This window comes from Impatiens glandulifera, chromosome 1 (assembly GCF_907164915.1).
Source record: "Impatiens glandulifera chromosome 1, dImpGla2.1, whole genome shotgun sequence".
Classification (NCBI taxonomy): Eukaryota; Viridiplantae; Streptophyta; class Magnoliopsida; order Ericales; family Balsaminaceae; genus Impatiens; species Impatiens glandulifera.
Genome location: NC_061862.1, coordinates 131,337,178 through 131,357,171, shown reverse-complemented (window position 1 = coordinate 131,357,171; position 19,994 = coordinate 131,337,178). Strand labels below are relative to the sequence as shown.

At 34.4% G+C, this 19,994-nt stretch overlaps 2 protein-coding genes across 2 annotated transcripts; one reads left to right on the top strand and one right to left on the bottom strand.

Annotated features, from left to right (window-relative positions):
* On the top strand, nt 1–2,017 carry LOC124932709 (FHA domain-containing protein FHA2-like). Its single transcript, XM_047473378.1, has 3 exons — nt 1–680; nt 1,412–1,569; nt 1,683–2,017. Exons 1-3 carry the CDS (start codon nt 47–49, stop codon nt 1,884–1,886), a joined length of 996 nt encoding a protein of 331 aa, XP_047329334.1. The 5' UTR covers nt 1–46; the 3' UTR covers nt 1,887–2,017.
* Nucleotides 2,018–7,180: 5,163 nt separating this feature from the next.
* Nucleotides 7,181–13,612, bottom strand: LOC124932668. Its single transcript, XM_047473336.1, has 4 exons — nt 13,442–13,612; nt 13,202–13,315; nt 11,243–11,347; nt 7,181–7,626 (listed from the first exon to the last, which is right to left on the bottom strand). The coding sequence occupies exons 1-4, from the start codon at nt 13,524–13,526 to the stop codon at nt 7,361–7,363; spliced, it is 570 nt and encodes a 189-aa protein (XP_047329292.1). The 5' UTR covers nt 13,527–13,612; the 3' UTR covers nt 7,181–7,360.
* Between the last annotated feature and the right edge of the window lie 6,382 nt (nt 13,613–19,994).

The following is a 19,994-nucleotide window of genomic DNA, read 5'->3' as shown; positions in this document are numbered from 1 at the left end:
ATTGTTTATCTTGATTGGTTTTCTCTTCCAGAGAAACGGTCCTGTCATGGTTAACGATGATGGCGGCAGCGATGTGGAAGCAGGGTTTGCGAAGCTGCAAGGTGAGGACTTTGAATACTACATGCAGACGTACACGATCATGCTAGGTCGAAACAGCAAGAAATCTACTGTGGATGTCGATCTCTCTTCCCTCGGAGGCGGCATGAACATCTCCCGCCACCACGCTCGTATCTTCTACGATTTCCAGCGCCGACGATTTGCCCTAGAGGTTCTCGGTAAAAACGGTTGCTTCGTCGAGGGTGTTCTTCACCTACCTGAAACACCCCCTGTAAAGCTTGATTCACAAGATCTCCTTCAAATCGGCGACAAGGAATTCTATTTCCTCTTACCAATTCGAAGTATTCTTGGCGGTCCGATCGGACCGCGTCAGTCTCTCAGTTATGCACAGCTGCATCCGACTTCAGCGGGTAGGGTTGTGTCCACATCCCCTCCTAGGGCCAGTTATGGTTCTTCCAAGAAAGGTTCGGCTTCTAGGGCTTTGACTATTAATAATAATGACTATTTTGAGGAAGATAACGGTGGAGGAGAGGATACCGATATAGTTGCTGGTAAGAGAATAAGGAGATCTGAGGGAATTGAAGACTATCGTTATGGTGCTGCTGCTTTGCCCGGGAGCTTAGGTGACTGATTTTTCCTCAACTCTCTTTTTGTCTGTGCTTGTAAGCATAATTCATGGTTAATTTTGGTCCTTATATGTGATGCTTAATAACTTAGATATTTTCAACTGGTAGGTTTGGATTTCTGTATCATGATAATCCTGTTTTTGCTAAACCAAACATCATCTTCTGAGTTCTGAGTTAAAAAATTATACAAGCATGTTTATAAAGATTCATTGGAGAAGTGGATATGATAAATTGTGCCATGTTGCATTATTTTATCCTCAAATGCATTCTGGATGTAGATTCTCTGCATAAATAGAAAACTTGTGTTACATTTTATGTTGCAGAAAGTCTTAATCAGGATGTAAACTGATGCTTGTTATTTTGGACCATGCATAAGTTACTCTAGCTGCAAAGTTCATCAAAACATTATTGTTGCGAATTTTGTTGTTTACCTAATCTTGGTATGAAAGGTGTGGTTGGTTGGGATACATCGGATTCAAACATCTTCTGTCCATCATTCAACTGTCCAATTAATCATGAAATTTGGGTAGTTTGTAGATCTATTTTGCGTATATGTGTATCCAAGCTTGACTAAGTGAAGATGTATCATGTTTCCAAATAAGCTGTATATGTTGATTGATGAACTTATGACTTTAGATTGGATAAGAAGACCCTATTTAAGAAGAAAGCGAAATTATTGGAAGATTTTAGTGATTTAGTCTTGTAATATGCTATTGATTTTGGTACAGATAGGAAAGTTGAGGGAAGATCAAGAGTTGACAGAGAATCTGAAAATCAGCAGTTTCTGCAGTTGGAAGAAAAGGAAATAGTATCATCTGTGGCAACTGTTCTTTCAGATCTTTGTGGCCCTGGAGAATGGATGGCAATGGAAAAACTTCATTCAGAGGTAAGCATTAAAAAACTCTTTTCACATGGAATTGAATGTGCTTGATAAGTTTGGGGGAATTTTTTGATAATTTTTCTTCTTCTCTGCTGGGTGTTCTTGATTGATGGATGCAGTTGAGGGAACATTACGGGTCTGTTTGGCATCAAAGTTGTGTGAGGCGATACTTGACGTGTGAAGACTATCCAGAAGCGAAAGGAAAAGCATGGTATGGGTTGTTAATATTGTTGAGGAAATACCCACAACATTTTGTCATCAACACAAAATCTAAGGGACGTTTGAAGCAGGAATTCGTGTCTCTTGTCTCGTTACTCTCTTGACCAATGCAAAAAAAGTTAAATTTACATGGTTTCTTTCATTATCTCTATTTTCTTCTGTCCTCAAGCTGCGGATTATGTACACTGTAAAGCCGTTTTCACTTTAGTGACTCACAATTCTTTGGGCATTCTTACTTTTTTTTTTCTGATCTCTTTTATCAAATCTCCATTGGTGTTTAATGATTACACTTAGGGTGTGTTTGATGAGGGGGAATTGGAATTGGAATTGGCATTAGAATTCTAATTCCAATTCCATGAGAATTGGCATTGAATTACAATTCAATTCCTATGTTTGGAAAAATGATAGAATTGTAATTCAATTCCATTTCTTATGTTTGGGAAAATGATAGAATTGTAATTCAATTCTAATTCCAATATTTGTAAAATAAAATATCGGTTCAAAATATTAACTTTTAAAATATGTTTTCACGTTTTGGCACATTTAATACATTTTTGACATTTTTTCACATTTTTCACACGTCTTTTACGTTTTCACACGTTTTAACACGTTTTTCACATTTTCACACGTTTTTCACACGTTTTTCACACGTTTTTCACACGTTTTTCAAACGTTTTTCACGTTTTCACCTGTTTTTCACGTTTTTCACACGTTTTCACGTTCTTCACACGTTTTAACACGTTTTTCACGTTTTTCACATTATTCATACGTTTTAACACGTTTTTTACACGTTTTCACACGTTTTCACGTTTTTTATACGTTTTAACACGTTTTCACGTTTTTTACACATTTAAACACGTTTTTCACGTTTTCACGTTTTCACACATATTTCACGTTTTTCACACGTTTTCACACGTTTTTCACGTTTTCACGTTTTTCACACGTTTTAACACGTTTTTCACGTTTTTCATGTTTTACACGTTTTTCACGTTTTTCACACGTTTTTCACGTTTTCACGTTTTTTACACGTTTTAACACGTTTTTTACATTACTCACACGTTTTAACAAGTTTTTCACATTTTCATAGATCTTTCATGTTTTTTACACGTTTTTCACACGTTTTAACACGTTTTCACGTTTTTCACACGTTTTTTACACGCTTTAACACGTTTTCACATTTTTTCACACGTTTTCCACATTTTTGGCACATTTAACATGTTTTTGACATTTTTAATATGTTTAATATGTTTTTCACACGTTTTGATAGGTTTAAAACGTGTTAAACCTATCAAAAACATAAAAACGTGTTAAACGTATCAAAAATGTGTTAAATGTGTCAAATAAGTGAAAAAATTGTTAAACGTGCCATAACATGAAAAACGTGTTAGAACGTGTTAAACGTGTTAAATGTGTTAAAAATGTGTCAAACGTGTCAAAAACGTAAAAAACATGTGAAAAGTGTCAACAACGTGTTAAACGTGTTAAAAACGTTTTAAACGTGTTAAAAATATGAAAACGTGTCAAAAACGTGTTCAACGTTCCAAACATGTGAAAACTTGTTAAACATGCCAAAACGTGAAAAATGTGTTAAACGTGTCAAAAATGTGGTAATGTGTCAAAAACGTAAAAAAAGTGTTAAATGTGTTAAAAACGTAAAAACATGTTAAACGTGTCAAAAACGTAAAAAAAATGCGTTAAATGTGTCAAAAACGTGTTAAATATGTGAAAAACTTGTTACACGTGCCAAAACGTGTCAAAAATGTGCTAAACGTGTCAAAAACGTAAAAAAATGTGTTAAATGTGTCAAAAACGTGAAAACGTGTTAAACGTGTTAAATATGTAAAAATTTTGTTAAACGTGCCAAAACGTGAAAAACGTGTAAAATGTGTCAAAAATGTGGTAAACGTGTCAAAAACGTAAAAAAATGTGTTAAATGTGTCAAAAACGTGAAAACGCGTTAAACATGTCAAAAACGTAAAAAAACGTGTTCAATGTGTCAAAAACGTGAAAACGTGTTAAACGCGTCAAAAACGTGTTAAATATGTGAAAAACTTGTTAAACGTGCCAAAACGTGTAAAATGTGCCAAAATATAAAAAAGTGTTAAACGTGTCAAAAACGTGTTAAAAACGTGAAAATCATGTTAAACATGTTAAACGTGTCAAAGACGTGAAAAAACGTGTTAAATGTGTCAAAAACGTGTTAAACATGTCAAGGACGTGAAAAACGTGTTAAATGTGTCAAAACGTGTTAAACGTGACAAAAACGTGTTAAAAACGTGAAAATCTTGTTAAACGTGTCAAAAACGTGTTAAACGTGTTACAAACGTGAAATAATGTTAAACGTGTCAAAAACGTGTTAAACGTGTCAAAGACGTGAAAAACGTGTTAAATGTGTCAAAAACGTGTTAAACATGTCAAGGACGTGAAAAACGTGTTAAATATGTCAAAACGTGTTAAACGTGACAAAAACGTGTTAAACGTGCCAAAAACGTGTTAAACGTGTTAAAAACGTGAAAATCATGCTAAATGTGTCAAAAACGTGTTAGACGTTTCAAGGACGTGAAAAACGTGTTAAATGTGTCAAAAACGTGTTAAACGTGCCAAAAACGTGTTAAACGTGCCAAAATATGAAAATATGTTAAACGTGTAAAAAACGTATGAAAAACGTGTTTAATGTGTGAAAAACGTGTTAAAATATCAAAAACATGAAAAACGTGTTAATTTGGAATTACAATTCCGACCTAAAAAGATAGGAATTGAGAACTATCAAATTACACTATATTGAATTCCATTGGAATTCTAATTCCAATTCCAATTCTTAATATTAAAGTGTCTAACAAACATAAGAATTGGAATTGGACCCTCCAATTCCAATTCCAATGCCAATTTCAGGGTTATCAAACACACCCTTAGAGTATAGATTTTTTCGAGAAATAACAAAATTTACAAAAATACGTTTAGTTTAATCAAATTTATTTAAGTTTATCTCCTGTTTCATCGATTTTCTTTTCTTCTAAAAAAAAGGGAAGGTTGTGTAAATGTTGCAAGAACATCATAATAATTATATATAAAATATTTTCAGTTTAAATCATTAGATTACCCAAATGAAGTTTTTAAATACATTGTATATATTTTAACAGAATCCTGAGATAATTTTATTAACCAACTTAAAACTGATCAGATATTCTAAACAAAAAAAAAAAATCGGTGAAATGAGTCATGGTTGGTTGAATTAATCCAAAGTAAAAAAAAAATAACAGATTAACCATTTTTTGAAAAATGATGAATTTAGAGTTAATATAACTTGAGAGAAATACCATACACGTTTATATAGATTATGAAACTACGTTCAGACTATCAATAGAAGATATCTGAAAAATAAAATATATGCATTATTAGATTTAAAACATGATATTACCTATTCTATTATGAAAGACACTAAGTTAGGATAATAAAAAAACGAAAATAACATTTCTTCAAAGTCAAAAGTCTGACAATGAACTACTTTGGGTTTTCTCTATTCCGACGAGTCTCACTAGTCTCACTAAAAATGGAAATCAAAACAGATATGAAATTCTGTTTTTTTTTTCAGTTGGGTTCTATTCTATCAACCATTATCTTACTTTACTTTACTTACCTTTCTTTACCTTCTTCCTTTATTTAATTATGATCTGTATTTTCTTTTAACTTTTATTAATATATTTTTAATTCAGTCCTTATACACTTATTTTTAGTTTAATTAATAAATTATTCAAACATCATCTTTCGAGTTAAAAAATTATACAAGCATGTTTATGAAGATCCATTGGAGAAGTGGATATGATAAATTGTATGTAAGGATGTTAGATTCATCCAAGATTCAATATGGTTGGATCAATTTGCCATGTTACATTCTATTATCCTCAAATGCATTCTGGATGTAGATTCTCAGCATAAATATAAAACTTTTGTTACATGTTAGGTTGCAGAAAGTCTTAATTAGGATGTAAAATAATGCTTGTTATTTTCGACCATGCATAAATTACTCTAGCTGCAAAGTTCATCAAAACTTTATTGTAAATTTCAATTGGAAAATTTGAAAATTTTGTTGTTTACCATAAGCTGGTATAAAACATCTCCTGTCTATGATTCAACCGTCTAATTAATCATGAAATTTGGATATCCTATAGATCTCTGATTTCAGGGCAAATTTTGTTGTTTACCTAACGTTGGTATAAAAGGTGTGGTTGGACCGGGATACTTCGGATTCAAACATCTTCTGTCCATCATTCAACAGTCCAATTAATCATGATATTTGGGTAGTTTGTAGATCTCTTTTTCAGGGAAAATATATGTGTATCTAAGCTAGACTGAGTTAAGATGTATCAAGTTTCCAAATAAGCTGTATATGTTGATTGATGAACTTATGACTTAGATTGGGTAAGAATACCCTTTTTAAGAAGAAAGCGAAATTATTGGAAGATGTTATTGATTTTGGTACAGATAGGAAAGTTGAGGGAAGATATTGACAGAGAATCTGAAAATCAGCAGTTTCTAAAGTTGGAAAAAAAGGAAATAGTATCATCTGTGGCAACTGTTCTTTCAGATCATTGTGGCCCTGTAGAATGGATGGCAATGGAGAAACTTCATTCAGAGGTAAGCATTAAAAAACTCTTTTTACATGGAATTGAATTTGCTTGATGAAGAAAATTTGTTGTAGTAATATAAGTTTGGGAGAAATTTTTGATATTTTTTCTACTCTCTGCTGAGTGTTCTTGATTGATGGATGCAGTTGAAGGAACATTACGGTCTGTTTGGCATCACTGTTGTGTGAGGCGATATTTGACGTGTGAAGACTATCCAGAAGCGAAAGGAAAAGCATGGTATGGGTTGTTAATATTGTTGAGGAAATATCGTCAACATTTTGTCATCAACACAAAATCTAAGGGACGTTTGAAGTAGGAATTCGTGTCTCTTGTCTCGTTACTCTCTTGAACAATGCAAAAAAAGTTAAATTTACATGGTTTCTTTCATTTGTAAAGCGATTTTCACTTTAGCGATTAGCAATTCTTTGGGCATTCTTACTTTTTTTTTTCTGATCTCTTTTATCAAATCTCCATTGGTGTTTAATGATTACTCTTAGAGTATAGAGTTTTTCGAGAAATAACAAAATTTACAAAAATACGTTTAGAATAATCAAACTTATTTAAGTTTATATTTTCTGTTTGATCGATTTCCTTTTCTTCTGTAAAAAGGGAAGGTTGGTGTAATGTTGCAAGAACATCATAATAGTTAAATATAAAAATATTTTCAGTTTAAATCATTAGATTACCCAAATGAACTTTTTAAATACATTGTATATATTTTAACAGAATCCTGAGATAATTTTATTAACCAACTTAAAACTGATCAAATAATTTAAACAAATAAATAAAATTATGACTACGATTTAATAGTCAACTTGAAAACTATGATCAGTTCCAGTTGGATTGGAATTTGATACCATCTTTGTTTCCCCATTTGTATCATGAAAATAACACGAATATTTAACAGTATAAACCAAAATCCAACTAGAAGTAGTAAGAACTAACACTCAATTTTACTCTTTAGAAAGATTATTTAGATTGTTCCTTTGAGCAATTAGCTTCTCTTCCCGTACTTTTTTAGCAGCGAGAGCTTCCTCATCGAGCACTTTAATTGGAGACCATTCAGGAATCTTGAACCAACCCCCATCCTTCTGAGAATTTTGGTAGATAGATTCACTGAAATTCTTCATGATAGGTTTGAGTTTAATCGTAGCATAATCCACTGATGTTCCTACAATCGCAAAAACAATTGAGTAACGAACAGCCCCAAGTTGTCCCCCTGAAACGTCGATAGAAAGAAATGGTTATCGGTTTGAAATTCAATCATCAGTTTCTTAATATGCAATCAAATACAGAATACAGGTCGGTTAAACGAAAAAACAGCTCAATCATTCATTTTTGCAAAAATTCAATTCATCTAATATCCGTTTTCAATAATTTATCAAAAAATACTTAATAAAACCACTTTATCACTATGCATGTATCATTGATCCATATTTTCACAAAACAGTTTAGAAAGCATCATTGGACAACATATGTTGATAAATCATTTGTCCAAAATATATACATAATATAACACCACAAAAATATAAGGATTTTTTTTTACAAAATATCCCTAACAAACTGATTATTTTGTACCTTTGAAATCAAATCAAATTTAACCAAACCAAATGAGCCCTCAAATCTTCTTTATCTGCCTGTATAATCCTTTTCTTTGACATGTGTTGTGAATTCTATGAACAAGGGGATGAGCCCAAGTTAATTAGTCATTTATTGTATGAACAAGGCTGCCAAAAAGGAACATGGCCAAGAAAGACCATGTGTAAAAAAAATATACGATTGAGGATACTTCTCTTTCATATCATCTTTAGGCTCCCATGTTGATTTAAATTTTCTTTCTAAATGATATCCACTAATAGTGTTTGTCAACTAAGAACTTGTTCCTTTCTATCCATAATTTAAATTTGAGGAGCAATTTGAATTAGTTTCCTCAAATGTTAGATTTTCCAAGTTCAAGCGTGTTATATTCACATAATCAGTATTAGGGACATGCATCCTAACAATAGACACATAAAAGACATTGTGTACTACAATCAATGATGGTGATAAGGCAAGCTCATAATGGTCCCTGAGAATTGAGAATCCAATTTCTCACGTTTCCCAAATCTAATCACACCCAATTCAATTTCTCAAGTTTCCCAAATCTAACCAGACCCCTCATTGGAGACATTTTAAAAACACATATTCAAGTTTGAAGGACTAAACTTCTTTTAAAAGCGTGAAAATGTAACACTTCGTCACTCTTATTGGCCATGCAACTTGAAAAGAGTTTCTTTTAATAGGCTTGGCACATGCAATACAGGGCTAATTGTAGAACTATGTAGTGAAGTGATTTTTTTCATACATTTTGGTTTATTAAACTATTACATGGGTATAATAAATAGTCAAACTAACCTACTAGGGTATATCAGATAGAAAGTTGTCTTGCCTAAGAGACCAAAAATTTCAGATTCAATTCTCACTAAAAATGGTAAGTTGGAGTGGGGAGTTATGATTGTGGGGATCGTGCTACTTTTCTCACAAGAATAAACTCTGGTTTCAAAATAAATTCTCACAAGAATAAACTCTGGTTTCAAAATAAATATATATATATATATATATATATATATATATATATATATATATATAAAACTAATATAAAATGATCTTTTTGAGAAGACAAACAATTCACAACCACTTTATTATAAAGGCAAGAGGCTTTGGAATACATTGATATTTTTACACTCTCCATCAATTAGGCGTTAAATTCCAACCTGAACAACAAGGTCCAAAAGATCTTGATTCAACTAAAGAATGAGTGGAACTGAGTATAATCGTCAAATAGAGGGTCGATCTCGCATTAGTGGTGTTGTGGAGTGTGTGCAGAATGGCGACCAATGAGTTGACGTATTCGACACTGAAATTTCAGGCAATGACTCGGAATATATTGAAGGTGATGCAAATGCTTTCGATTGTTTGATAATTCAGCCAAACTCTTAAGTAAGCTCTCAATTTTTTTGATTTCAGATACCCTACCTCCAAACGATTTATGGACCAAAAGGGTCCTTTGTAGGCTCGTTTTTTTCGGATGAATCTAAAATATCAAGATGAAGGTCAGGACCTGATTCCACGACGGAAAAAGGTCAGTCTTTGGTGCCCCTAGCGATGAGATCAACTATGAGAGATGGAGGTTGTCGATTGGAGGAGATGTCAAATCTGCATAGGAACAATGCTTGTTTAGCTTGATTTTCCTTATGTTGCATATGCAAGCAAGGCTAGTCTTTAGGAGAGGAACAATGGCTTGTTTAGTTTGATTTTCCTTATGTTGCATATGCAAGAAAGGGTTGTCTTTAGGAGGAATCAAATAGTTGGGATAAATACAATTGAACAAGAAAATGATTGGACTAATAAGACTACACCAATGCTACTCAGGTCATTGGAGAAGGCATGTTTAATCAGATAAAGATTTACTGCAATGATACCATGTAGACTTTGAGAGACAGTAGATGAAATAATACTATTTTTCTTGTATTATTAAAGTCATTGTGTCTTGTGTGCAACCTAAGACAATGACTATTCAGAATAGCAACTTCATCTTCAATCATCAAAATTTTCATCATGGTGTTTGTCTTCACCACTGTCGACTATGTCGTAAGACTACCAATACTACATAAACTGTTTCTATTATAGAAGTGTTTTAGAAAGTTTTTTGTCTCTGGATGTTTTTAAGATATTTATCTAATGATATGCAACGATCATATATGTAGGTTGGGGAGTGACACTTGTATCTATTCAATATAGAGTGTCTAGTGAAGTACAATGAGCCTATGGAAGAATGCGGTCATCCCCAAATATTGGCTTTGTGACAACGCTTTCAGGGAGATCCTTTCGGAGAAGAAGCCATTGGGGCCGTATTACTAAGACCTGGGAGGCTCTCCACTCTCTCCTTCCTTCTCAGTGGGCAACTAAAATGGTATTGATTTTTGGAATGACCCGTGGCTCTCAAGCGGTAAATTGAAACATTCATTCAGAGACGTCTATGAGTTAACTAACAAGAAAAAGGCAAAAGAAAATATAAGTGAAATTCTAAAATAAGCTCTCAACTTTTTTGAGGTGCCGATTTGAGATACTCTACCTCCAAATAGGCTCGTTTTTTACGTATGAATCTAAAATATCAAGATGAAGGTCAGGACCTGATTCCACGGAAAAAGGTCAGTCTTTGGCTCCCCTAGCGATGAGATCAACTAGGGTGACACTTGACATTGAGAGATGGATGTTGTCGATTGAAGGAGGTGTAGTTAAATTTTAAGTTGGAACAAGGCTGGATTATGGGGCATTTCCTAAATAATTTTTCATCTAGATAATTTCCTATATCAAAATCTCTCATACACAAATGGCATTATTGAATCACATTCGTTTTCACAATAACATTTTGGTATCCAAAATTTTATTTGTGATCTCATTCAATTCAAATTTCATATATCATCTAATCTAAAATCTAGCTTGTAATCCAACTACATTTGTTTACCAAACAAAAATATATTTGTTTCTCTAGAGACCATGACAAGCTACAACTTAATTTGTGATCTCATCTAATTACATGTTTTTACCGAACAAAAAAAAAATCCAACACAACTACAAATTTGGCAATTTCTCACTAGGATTGAGATACAACTCAAGATTCTATAATAAAAAAAATTATGTTTCAAAATGAGTTCAATATGTTACAAGATTCTTTTTTACTTTTTCCCATTACATTACAAGGTAGTTTAACCTACATAAGGTGGCAGATCTAGACAAGTTAATTCAACGAAGAGACAAATATAAAGAATAGGCAGAATGCAAATCAATCTAACCTTGAAGGCGTCCTAAGATTGCACCACTGCCAAATCCTGCAATTGCTGAGTCCAATAGATCTTCAGGATCTGAATGTCTGTTCACTCTTACAAATTCACGTGCACCTGAGGGCAATAAATCAATCCAACCATACAGCAACATCATAATTACAGTCCTATACATGAAGGAACGCGCCAAACGACACTTACAGAAAGTAGAAATGCAATTGCATGTAAAAAGACCTATACACTGGACATCCAAAAGTCAAGCAACCAAGCAGACATAAACAAAGAAATTGAAGAGTGAACAAATTCGCTTTCGAGTTTTCAGATCTAAAACTTAGCAAGACCTCGTACACAACATCGGCAAAAGAACACATAAGGATACTTGAGAACAAATTATGCCCCAATACTTCATCTTCTATCCACACCACTCCTTAAGAAATCTACTTTTTCATCAAATGGAAGATTAAAGTTAATAGTATAATAGGCACTATTTACTCAGACTTGAAAATAACTATAGTATCTATTAGAACTTAATATTAGAGAAGTAAACCTATATATATAGAAACACCTAGAGAATATTTTATGTCTCCAGTAATTTTCTGATGAGCTAGTTATTCATCCATTTTGGTCTCTGTCTTGTTTACACAATAAAATCCATTTCTTGTTTACACATCAGAAACACACTTGAAGCAATCTGTTACGAAATAGAGATTTAGAGTTTCAAAGGGTCAATCACGTGATCACGTGGTTTAGAAGTATTAAATAATTCCATTTTATTATTAGTAGATAATTATTTTTAGTTGCTAGGAGAATTATGTTAGTATTTTTGATGATCTTCTAAGTATTTGATATACATTAGGATTTGGTTTAGTTCTATAAATAGAGTCATAGTACCTTGATGAAATAATGATTGATTAATATGAAAGAAGTTTATCTATGGGTACGTTTCATAAAACTGGTACTGAATGTTAAGTGTGATACTGAATGTTAAGTGAGAATGAGTTAAGAGCTTGTTTGATGTGGGGTTATTCGGCAACTTTTGGAAACCAAATAACCCCTTATATCATCATCGATCACTTCCTCAATCAAATCATCAATACAATTACAAATACCAAATTACTACTTAATTTTGATAAAATTTTATTATTAAATAAGAAAGGATATTTTAGTACATTAACCCAAATAATTCACATTTTCATCGAACAAGGTTTTGCATTCATAATCTGGATTTTAACCCTAAATCAAACAACATGTAAGTCTCTCAAAAATAAAAGTTAGAATAAACCAAATGAGAATATAAAAAATTGAAGTACTTGATTGGATAAAATGTGAAGCTAATGTCGGAAAGCTATTAAGGACTATTTTGTCCTATTACATAGTTAGGATGCTCTTACTAAATTACATAGTTAAGTCGTCCCTAACTTACCGAATTAAGCCACATTTTTAGGTTAATTTGAGCTGAATCTAAATAATAAGAGATTTTAAATAAATATTTTCAAATGAACTTAATCCAATTATTAAGTGATGAGTTGGATTCAAAAGCATCAAACCCCTCTTGTTCGGAAGAATCAAAACAGTTATCAAACACAACTTAGTCTGGTCTCAAAATTCTCTTAGCATTTCTCTTTATCAATTGATTCCTACAATCCCAATTTAGGATTCGTAACACAATCAGATAAGGTACTTTGGTCAAGGAATTAAGAAAGAAAATGTGATTGACCAGCAAATAATCCACATATTACAGAATGGAAACTAGGGTTGTTAGTACTTGAAAGACTATATCTGGACCATAGAAAATGCAGTAGGTTCATGTTCTAGAACTGGTATGAAATCTAATATTGTGAGAGACCCACAATCAAAACAAGCAATAATACTTATGCGTTATTAATCTAGAGTAGAATACTGATCATTGGTAGCTTGAACCAAGAGAAGATCTTGAAATTACAAACATAGAGATAGAGAAAAAGAGAGTACCGCAATAGCAACCGGTGACTATGGCAAAGTTAGCTGCATAAGTCGAAGAAATTTTAGCAAGACCTTGAACTTTACGATGTCTCGATATCGATCCAACACCAGCACCAGCAATTCCTAGCGAAATCCAAATTACAAAATCCGATTCGAACTAAGATCATGAGAGGGAGATCAAAAAGAAGAGCATTTTAACAACATACAAAATTAAATCATGCGGTTGTAAAACGAGATAGTAAGAGAGACCTGCAAAAACAGTTGGGAGAAGAAATCGCTCTTTCCAGCCTTCTAACGACGATGGGATTTCTGGGAGTTTATCATCGGTAGCCATCTCTTATTCAAATTGCAAGTCAGATCATCAACTTGAAGAAGGGGGAGAACGAAAAACGGCGTATAAAAGAGCCGACTTTTCGTGGTTATTTATTTTGAATACACCCATCTCTTTGAGAGGGAAATTGAATAAATAACCCTAGGAAAGAGGGTTATTTCCAAATTTAGTATAGGCCAACTAAAATTTTCAAATATAACCTTTTGCATATGACAAAAGTCTCTTTTGCCTTCAAATAAAAAAAATCAGTTTTTTCCCTCCCTCTCCTCTTTTCATATTTCCAAACGGTCCCTCTTTTCCCTTTCCAAACTGCCTCTTCATCTTCCCCCGAAATCCCTCTCCCCTGACGACTCCCCGATCCAAGCTCCGACGACTATCCGGCCCCTGACGACGATCCAAGCCCCCGACGACAGAAAAAATAGAACGAACGAAGGTTGAGGTTGAGGGTGAGTTTTCTCCGAGGCAACGAACTCCCAAGCAACGCTGCAACATTGAAGTTGAATTTTTTCCGAGGCAACGAACTCCTGAGGCAACGCCGCAACATTGAAGGTGAGTTTTTCCCGTTTTCTATCGTTTACCTTCCATGCATGCTGAAATGGAAGATTGGTTTAGGATTTTAGTGTTTAGTGTTTGGGTTTAGGTTTAGGTTTATTGGCTGACTGAATCGTTTTGGGTTTAAAATGCATCTATTGAAGGCTGTTGCAGGTTGTCGAAGGCTGTTGCAGGCGAATGTGCATCTGTCGCAGGCGACTGCGACAGATGCACATTCTTCTGCGACAGATGCACATTCTTCTGCGACAGATGCACATTCTTCTGCGACAGATGCACATTTTCTGCGACAGATGCACATTTTCTGCGACAGATGCACATTCGTCTGCGACAGATGCACATTCGTCTGCGACAGATGCACATTCGTCTGCGACAGATGTTTTTTTCGCCTGCGACCTTTTGGTTACTTGGTTGTTTGTACAAACAATGTTAGTTTGCTTTCTGACATTGTGATTTACTTATCAGATAACTCAGCACAAGTGGGCATGGGCCTTTATGTAGTATGTTGATATTGAAGGTCTTGGGTTGGATGACTACTATGAGTTAAGGTACTTTTTTCTTTTCTAGTTTACATTTCTATTGATTTTAATGTTGGAAAGTGTGTATAGGTTATTGACAGACCTATGTTCTTCAGTACTATAAAGAATCAAATGGAGGCCAAGGATGGAACTGGTTATAAGAATGTTCGTGACATTTTTGCTGATATGAGGCTAGTGTTCGACAATGCAATGCAGTATAACGATGAAAAGAGCGATGTTCATTTGATGGCGAAGACTTTGTCAGAAAAACAAAGACATTTTTACAATTGTTTAGAACATTCAAATTAAGTGTCTTACAATAAATGATACATGGTGATAATTTAAATAATGATGAGAATGATTAAATCTTAGTATCCAACTCCAATTGATTGTTTTCAAATAACACACATTTTATGTACAAAAACATCAATAATATAAATATTTGGATTAATGATTATTAGATTGGACAGTAAATTATTAATTATCAATATCATGACATGTCTGATTGGTTTAAATGAAACTTAATTTCTCAACACATACATCAACAATTAAACATCATTTCTAGTAATCTGATATCAATAAAAATGGTTATGACAAAAAAAACTACAACAACAAACATCATCACTCAGTGATGAAAATAAAATCCTTCTAATTCACAAACATATCAATCAATCAAAATCTCATTATTTGGATTCAAATTTAGAATTGTTCCTCTTTTACCTAGCATTTAAATCAAACTCACCACTCATCACGTCAATCGTTTTGCCCATTATCAGTCTACTCGTCGTTCAGAAAATCCTCTAAAGGTGCTCTCTAATCATCCCTTTGTGCATTCACCTCTCCACACACATTGTTATTATTACCCATTTCATTCGGGCTCACTCCATCCTCAACGCCCATTCTGTGTGCCCCAAAAACATTCATACGTACAAGCTAGTGAAGTGATGCTCATTCATGGATTATAGACATCAAAATAGCACATGCATAGACCAGTAAGCAAAACACAAAATGGAGATTGAGAGATACATATCGCAATCGTCGCATGCGAATATGCATCTGTCGTAAACGAATGTGCATCTGTCGCAGGCAAATGTGCATCTGTCGCAGACGAATGTGCATCTATCGTAGACGAATGTGCATCTGTCGCAGGCGACAGATGCACAGTCGCCTGCGACAGATGCATATTCGCTTGCGACAGCCTTCGACAACCTGCAACAGCCTTCGACAAATGCATTTTAAACCCAAAACGATTCAGTCAGCCAATAAACATAAACCTAAACCTAAACCTAAACAATAAACACTAAAACCCTAGTCGTTCGTTCTGCTTCTGCTTGGATAGTCGTTCACACTAAAAAACTAAAGCCTTTGACAGATGCATGGAAAGTAAAAGACATAAAACAGGAAAAACTCACCTTCAATGGTCGTCGTTCTACTCGGATCGTCGTCAGGAGCTCGGATAGTCGTCGGGGGAGAGGTGAGGTTTCGTGGGCTTGGAACGTCGTCGGGGAGAGGTGAGGTTTCGGGGGCTTGGATCGTCTTCGGGGAGAGTTCGTCGTTTGGAAATATGAAAAAAGGAGAGGGAGGGAAAAACTGAAGGGGAGAAAGGAAGGGAAAAGGGGGAATCTGGGAAACTATTTTTTTTTTAATTTAAGGGAAATAAGGTCTTTTTGAATAGGCAAAAGGTTATATTTGAAAAAATCATTTAGCCTATGCTACATTTGAAAATAACCCTCTTATGAGGGTTATTTCGTCAAATTTCCCCTCTAAGAGCTCTCAGTTTGTAGAAATTTGACTAAAATGACCTTAAAAAAACATTCAAATGACCATAAAATTAATTGCGCTGGTGACCACTTTAAAATATTTTGACGAAATTACTTCTGTCGTGTAACGCGAATGACAGAATCGTCTTGCGATGAAAAAATTTGTGAAAAGGGGGAAGAAGACAAAGCAATGAGAAAAGAGACGTAAAAATCAACATCGTAACGCGAAGGGCAAGATCGTCTCGCAAAAGGCAAGACCGTCTTGCGACGACACCATTGAAGTAATGGTGTCGTATAGACTGATTAAAATGTTTTTCCATCGCGAGACAATCATACTCTTCGCGTTACGCAACAGGGTAATTTCGTCAGAATATTTTGAAGTGGTCACTAAAGCAATTAATATCCGTACATTTAAGGGCATTTTTAGGGTCATTTCGTCAAATTTCCACTCATTTGATATATGATTATTTTGGATTTGTTTTTTAATTTAAAAATACTATAATATTACAAATATTATATTTATTTAAAAGTAATGATAATACTAAAAAAAAAGTATAATGTGTATAAATCACACAATGAAATAAAATTTGAAAAAAAAACTAAAATTAAGCCGATGATTAAAAAAAATCATATATATATATATATATATAATATAAATGTTTTGAAATTATTATATATAAAAAAGTTTATGTTTATACACAAATAAGTAAAATTAAAATATAATATATATATATATGTATATATTGTTGTAGAAATCGAATAATAGAACCTGTTTAGCAATTCAGAAATAGACAAGCTATAACAATGCCTAACAATTCTTTTTCCCTTTTGTGTAATCAAATAGGCAGCCAAAACAATTGAGCATCAAACAATCAAACAATCAAAGAAACAGAGAGCAGGACACCAAGATTTTACGTGGAAAACCCAAATTAGGTAAAAACCACGGGATACTTTGGCCACTTAAATCATCCACTATATCAAATGGGTATACAATGTAGTTCAATACAAGCCTAGAGGTAATCTAACAAAAGTTATTAATTGACCTCATCCTAACTTGTCATTCACATACATTATCATCATCACTAAAGATGGCTAACCAAATGGAGAAGAAATTAGAAGAAGAACCTGCTGCTTCAATTCAATGGATAACTTGATGCTTCAATGGAGGAAGAGAGAACTTTAATGGAGGAAGAAGGAGAGAGAACAAAAAACTATCTGCTGTTTTTTTTTCTTTTGATTAAATATGCCCTAATGGGCTTTATTAATTTGTCAGGCCCAACTTCCAAATGAGCTGACCCAACAAATCTCCCCCGTCAGCGCAACTTCACGGGCTCCAATAAACCCACTCTCTCCCGACAATCTTCAAACTTGTCTTTAGGCAAGGATTTTGTAAACATATCGGCACCATTCTCACTTGTATGAATCTTCTCCAAGTTCAGCTCTTTTGCCTCAAGCACATCACGTATCCAATGATATCTCACGTCGATGTGTTTGGATCTCGAATGAAAAGCTGAATTCTTTGAGAGATGAATGACACTTTGACTGTCGCAAAACAAAGTAAACTTCTCTTGTTTTTGGCCCAACTCTTGTAGGAACTTCTTCATCCATACTACCTCTTTACATGCCTCGGTGGCTACAATATACTCAGCTTCTGTAGTAGACAAAACAACACACTTTTGTAACCTTGACTGCCACGAAACAGCACCGCCTGCAAAGGTAACCAAAAAACCTAATACGGATTTTCTTGAATCAACATCACCCGCCATATCAGAATCTGTAAAGCCTTCCAAAATAAGAGTATCACTTCCGAAGCATAAACGTGTTTTCGAAGAGCCTCGAAGATATCTGAGAATCCACTTAACATCTAACCAATGTTCTTCTCTAAGGTTAGAGAGATACCAACTAACAACACCAACTGCGTGTGCTATGTCCGGTCTTGTACATACCATGGCATACATAAGACTACCAACTGCAGAGGCATAAGGTACATTCTTCATTTCATCTTTCCCTTTCTCACTTGTAGGACATTGTTTAGAACTTAACTTGAAATGACCTACAAGTGGAATTGAAACCGGTTTTGCATTTTTCATTGCAAACCTCTCAAGTACCTTCTCAATGTACTTCTCCTATGATAGCCAAAGTGTTATGTTCTTTCTGTCTCTTGTGATTTCCATACCTAGGATCTGTTTCACTGAACCCAAATCCTTCATCGCAAAAGACTTGTTCAAATCCCTTTTGAGCTTCTTAATTTTCGCAATATCTTGCCCAACAATCAGCATATCATCAACATAGAGCAGAAGAATAACATAATCATCAATACCGTATCTCTTGATGAAAACACAATGATCAGAAGTAGTCTTATTGTACCTATTTGCTTCCATGAAAGAGTCAAATTTCCTGTACCATTGTCTAGGAGCTTGCTTGAGCCCATACAAGTTTTTCCTCAACCTGTAGACAAGATCTTCTTCACCTTTAACTTTGAAACCCTCAGGTTGTTCTATATAGATCTCTTCCTCCAAGTCACCATGGAGAAATGCAGTCTTCACATCCAGTTGTTCAATTTGAAAATCTTGACTAGCAGCCAATGCTAACACAACTCTGATGGATGACCTCTTCACAACCGGTGAGAAGATCTCTTCAAAATCAATCCCCTTTTTCTGTCCAAAGCCCTTCACAACCAGTCTTGCTTTGTATCGAGGTTGTGAGCTATTCTCTTGATGAAAACACAATGATCAGAAGTAGTCTTATTGTACCTATTTGCTTCCATGAAAGAGTCAAATTTCCTGTACCATTGTCTAGGAGCTTGCTTGAGCCCATACAAGTTTTTCCTCAACCTGTAGACAAGATCTTCTTTACCTTTAACTTTGAAACCCTCAGGTTGTTCTATATAGATCTCTTCCTCCAAGTCACCATGGAGAAATGCAGTCTTCACATCCAGTTGTTCAATTTCAAAATCTTGACTAGCAGCCAATGCTAACACAACTGTGATGGATGACCTCTTCACAACCGGTGAGAAGATCTCTTCAAAATCAATCCCCTTTTTCTGTCCAAAGCCCTTCACAACTAGTCTTGCTTTGTATCGAGGTTGTGAGCTATTCTCTTGGTGCTTCAACTTGAATACCCACTAGTTCTTCAAAGTCTTCTTTCCTTTCGGATGTTTTACCAAATCATAAGTCTCGTTCTCTTGCAAGGAATTTATCTCTTCTTGCATTGCCACCGACCACTTGTTCTTGTTTTCATGAGACAATACTTCTTGATAGGTTTCTAGTTCTCCCCCGTCAGTCAACATCACATACTCATTGGGAGGATACCTACTAGAAGGTTGTCTCTGCCTACTAGATCTTCTAATATGCTGATCATTGAATGTCTCTAGAGAACTATCATCATCTTGTTCAACTTCCTCTGTTGGCTCAACATCAACTAGAGGAGTTTCATCAACCTCAACTTGGGCATTTTCCACATCATTGGGCTGTGATTGTGGTGTATGAATCCTACCATTGTCAGGCAATTCATTCTCTATAGACTTTGGCTTTTATTTTTTCTCAAAGTCTTCAATGGTCTGATCTTCAAAGAATACCACATCTCTTCTTCTAATGAGTTTCTTGTTAACCGGATCCCAACATCAGTACCCAAATTCTCCGTGG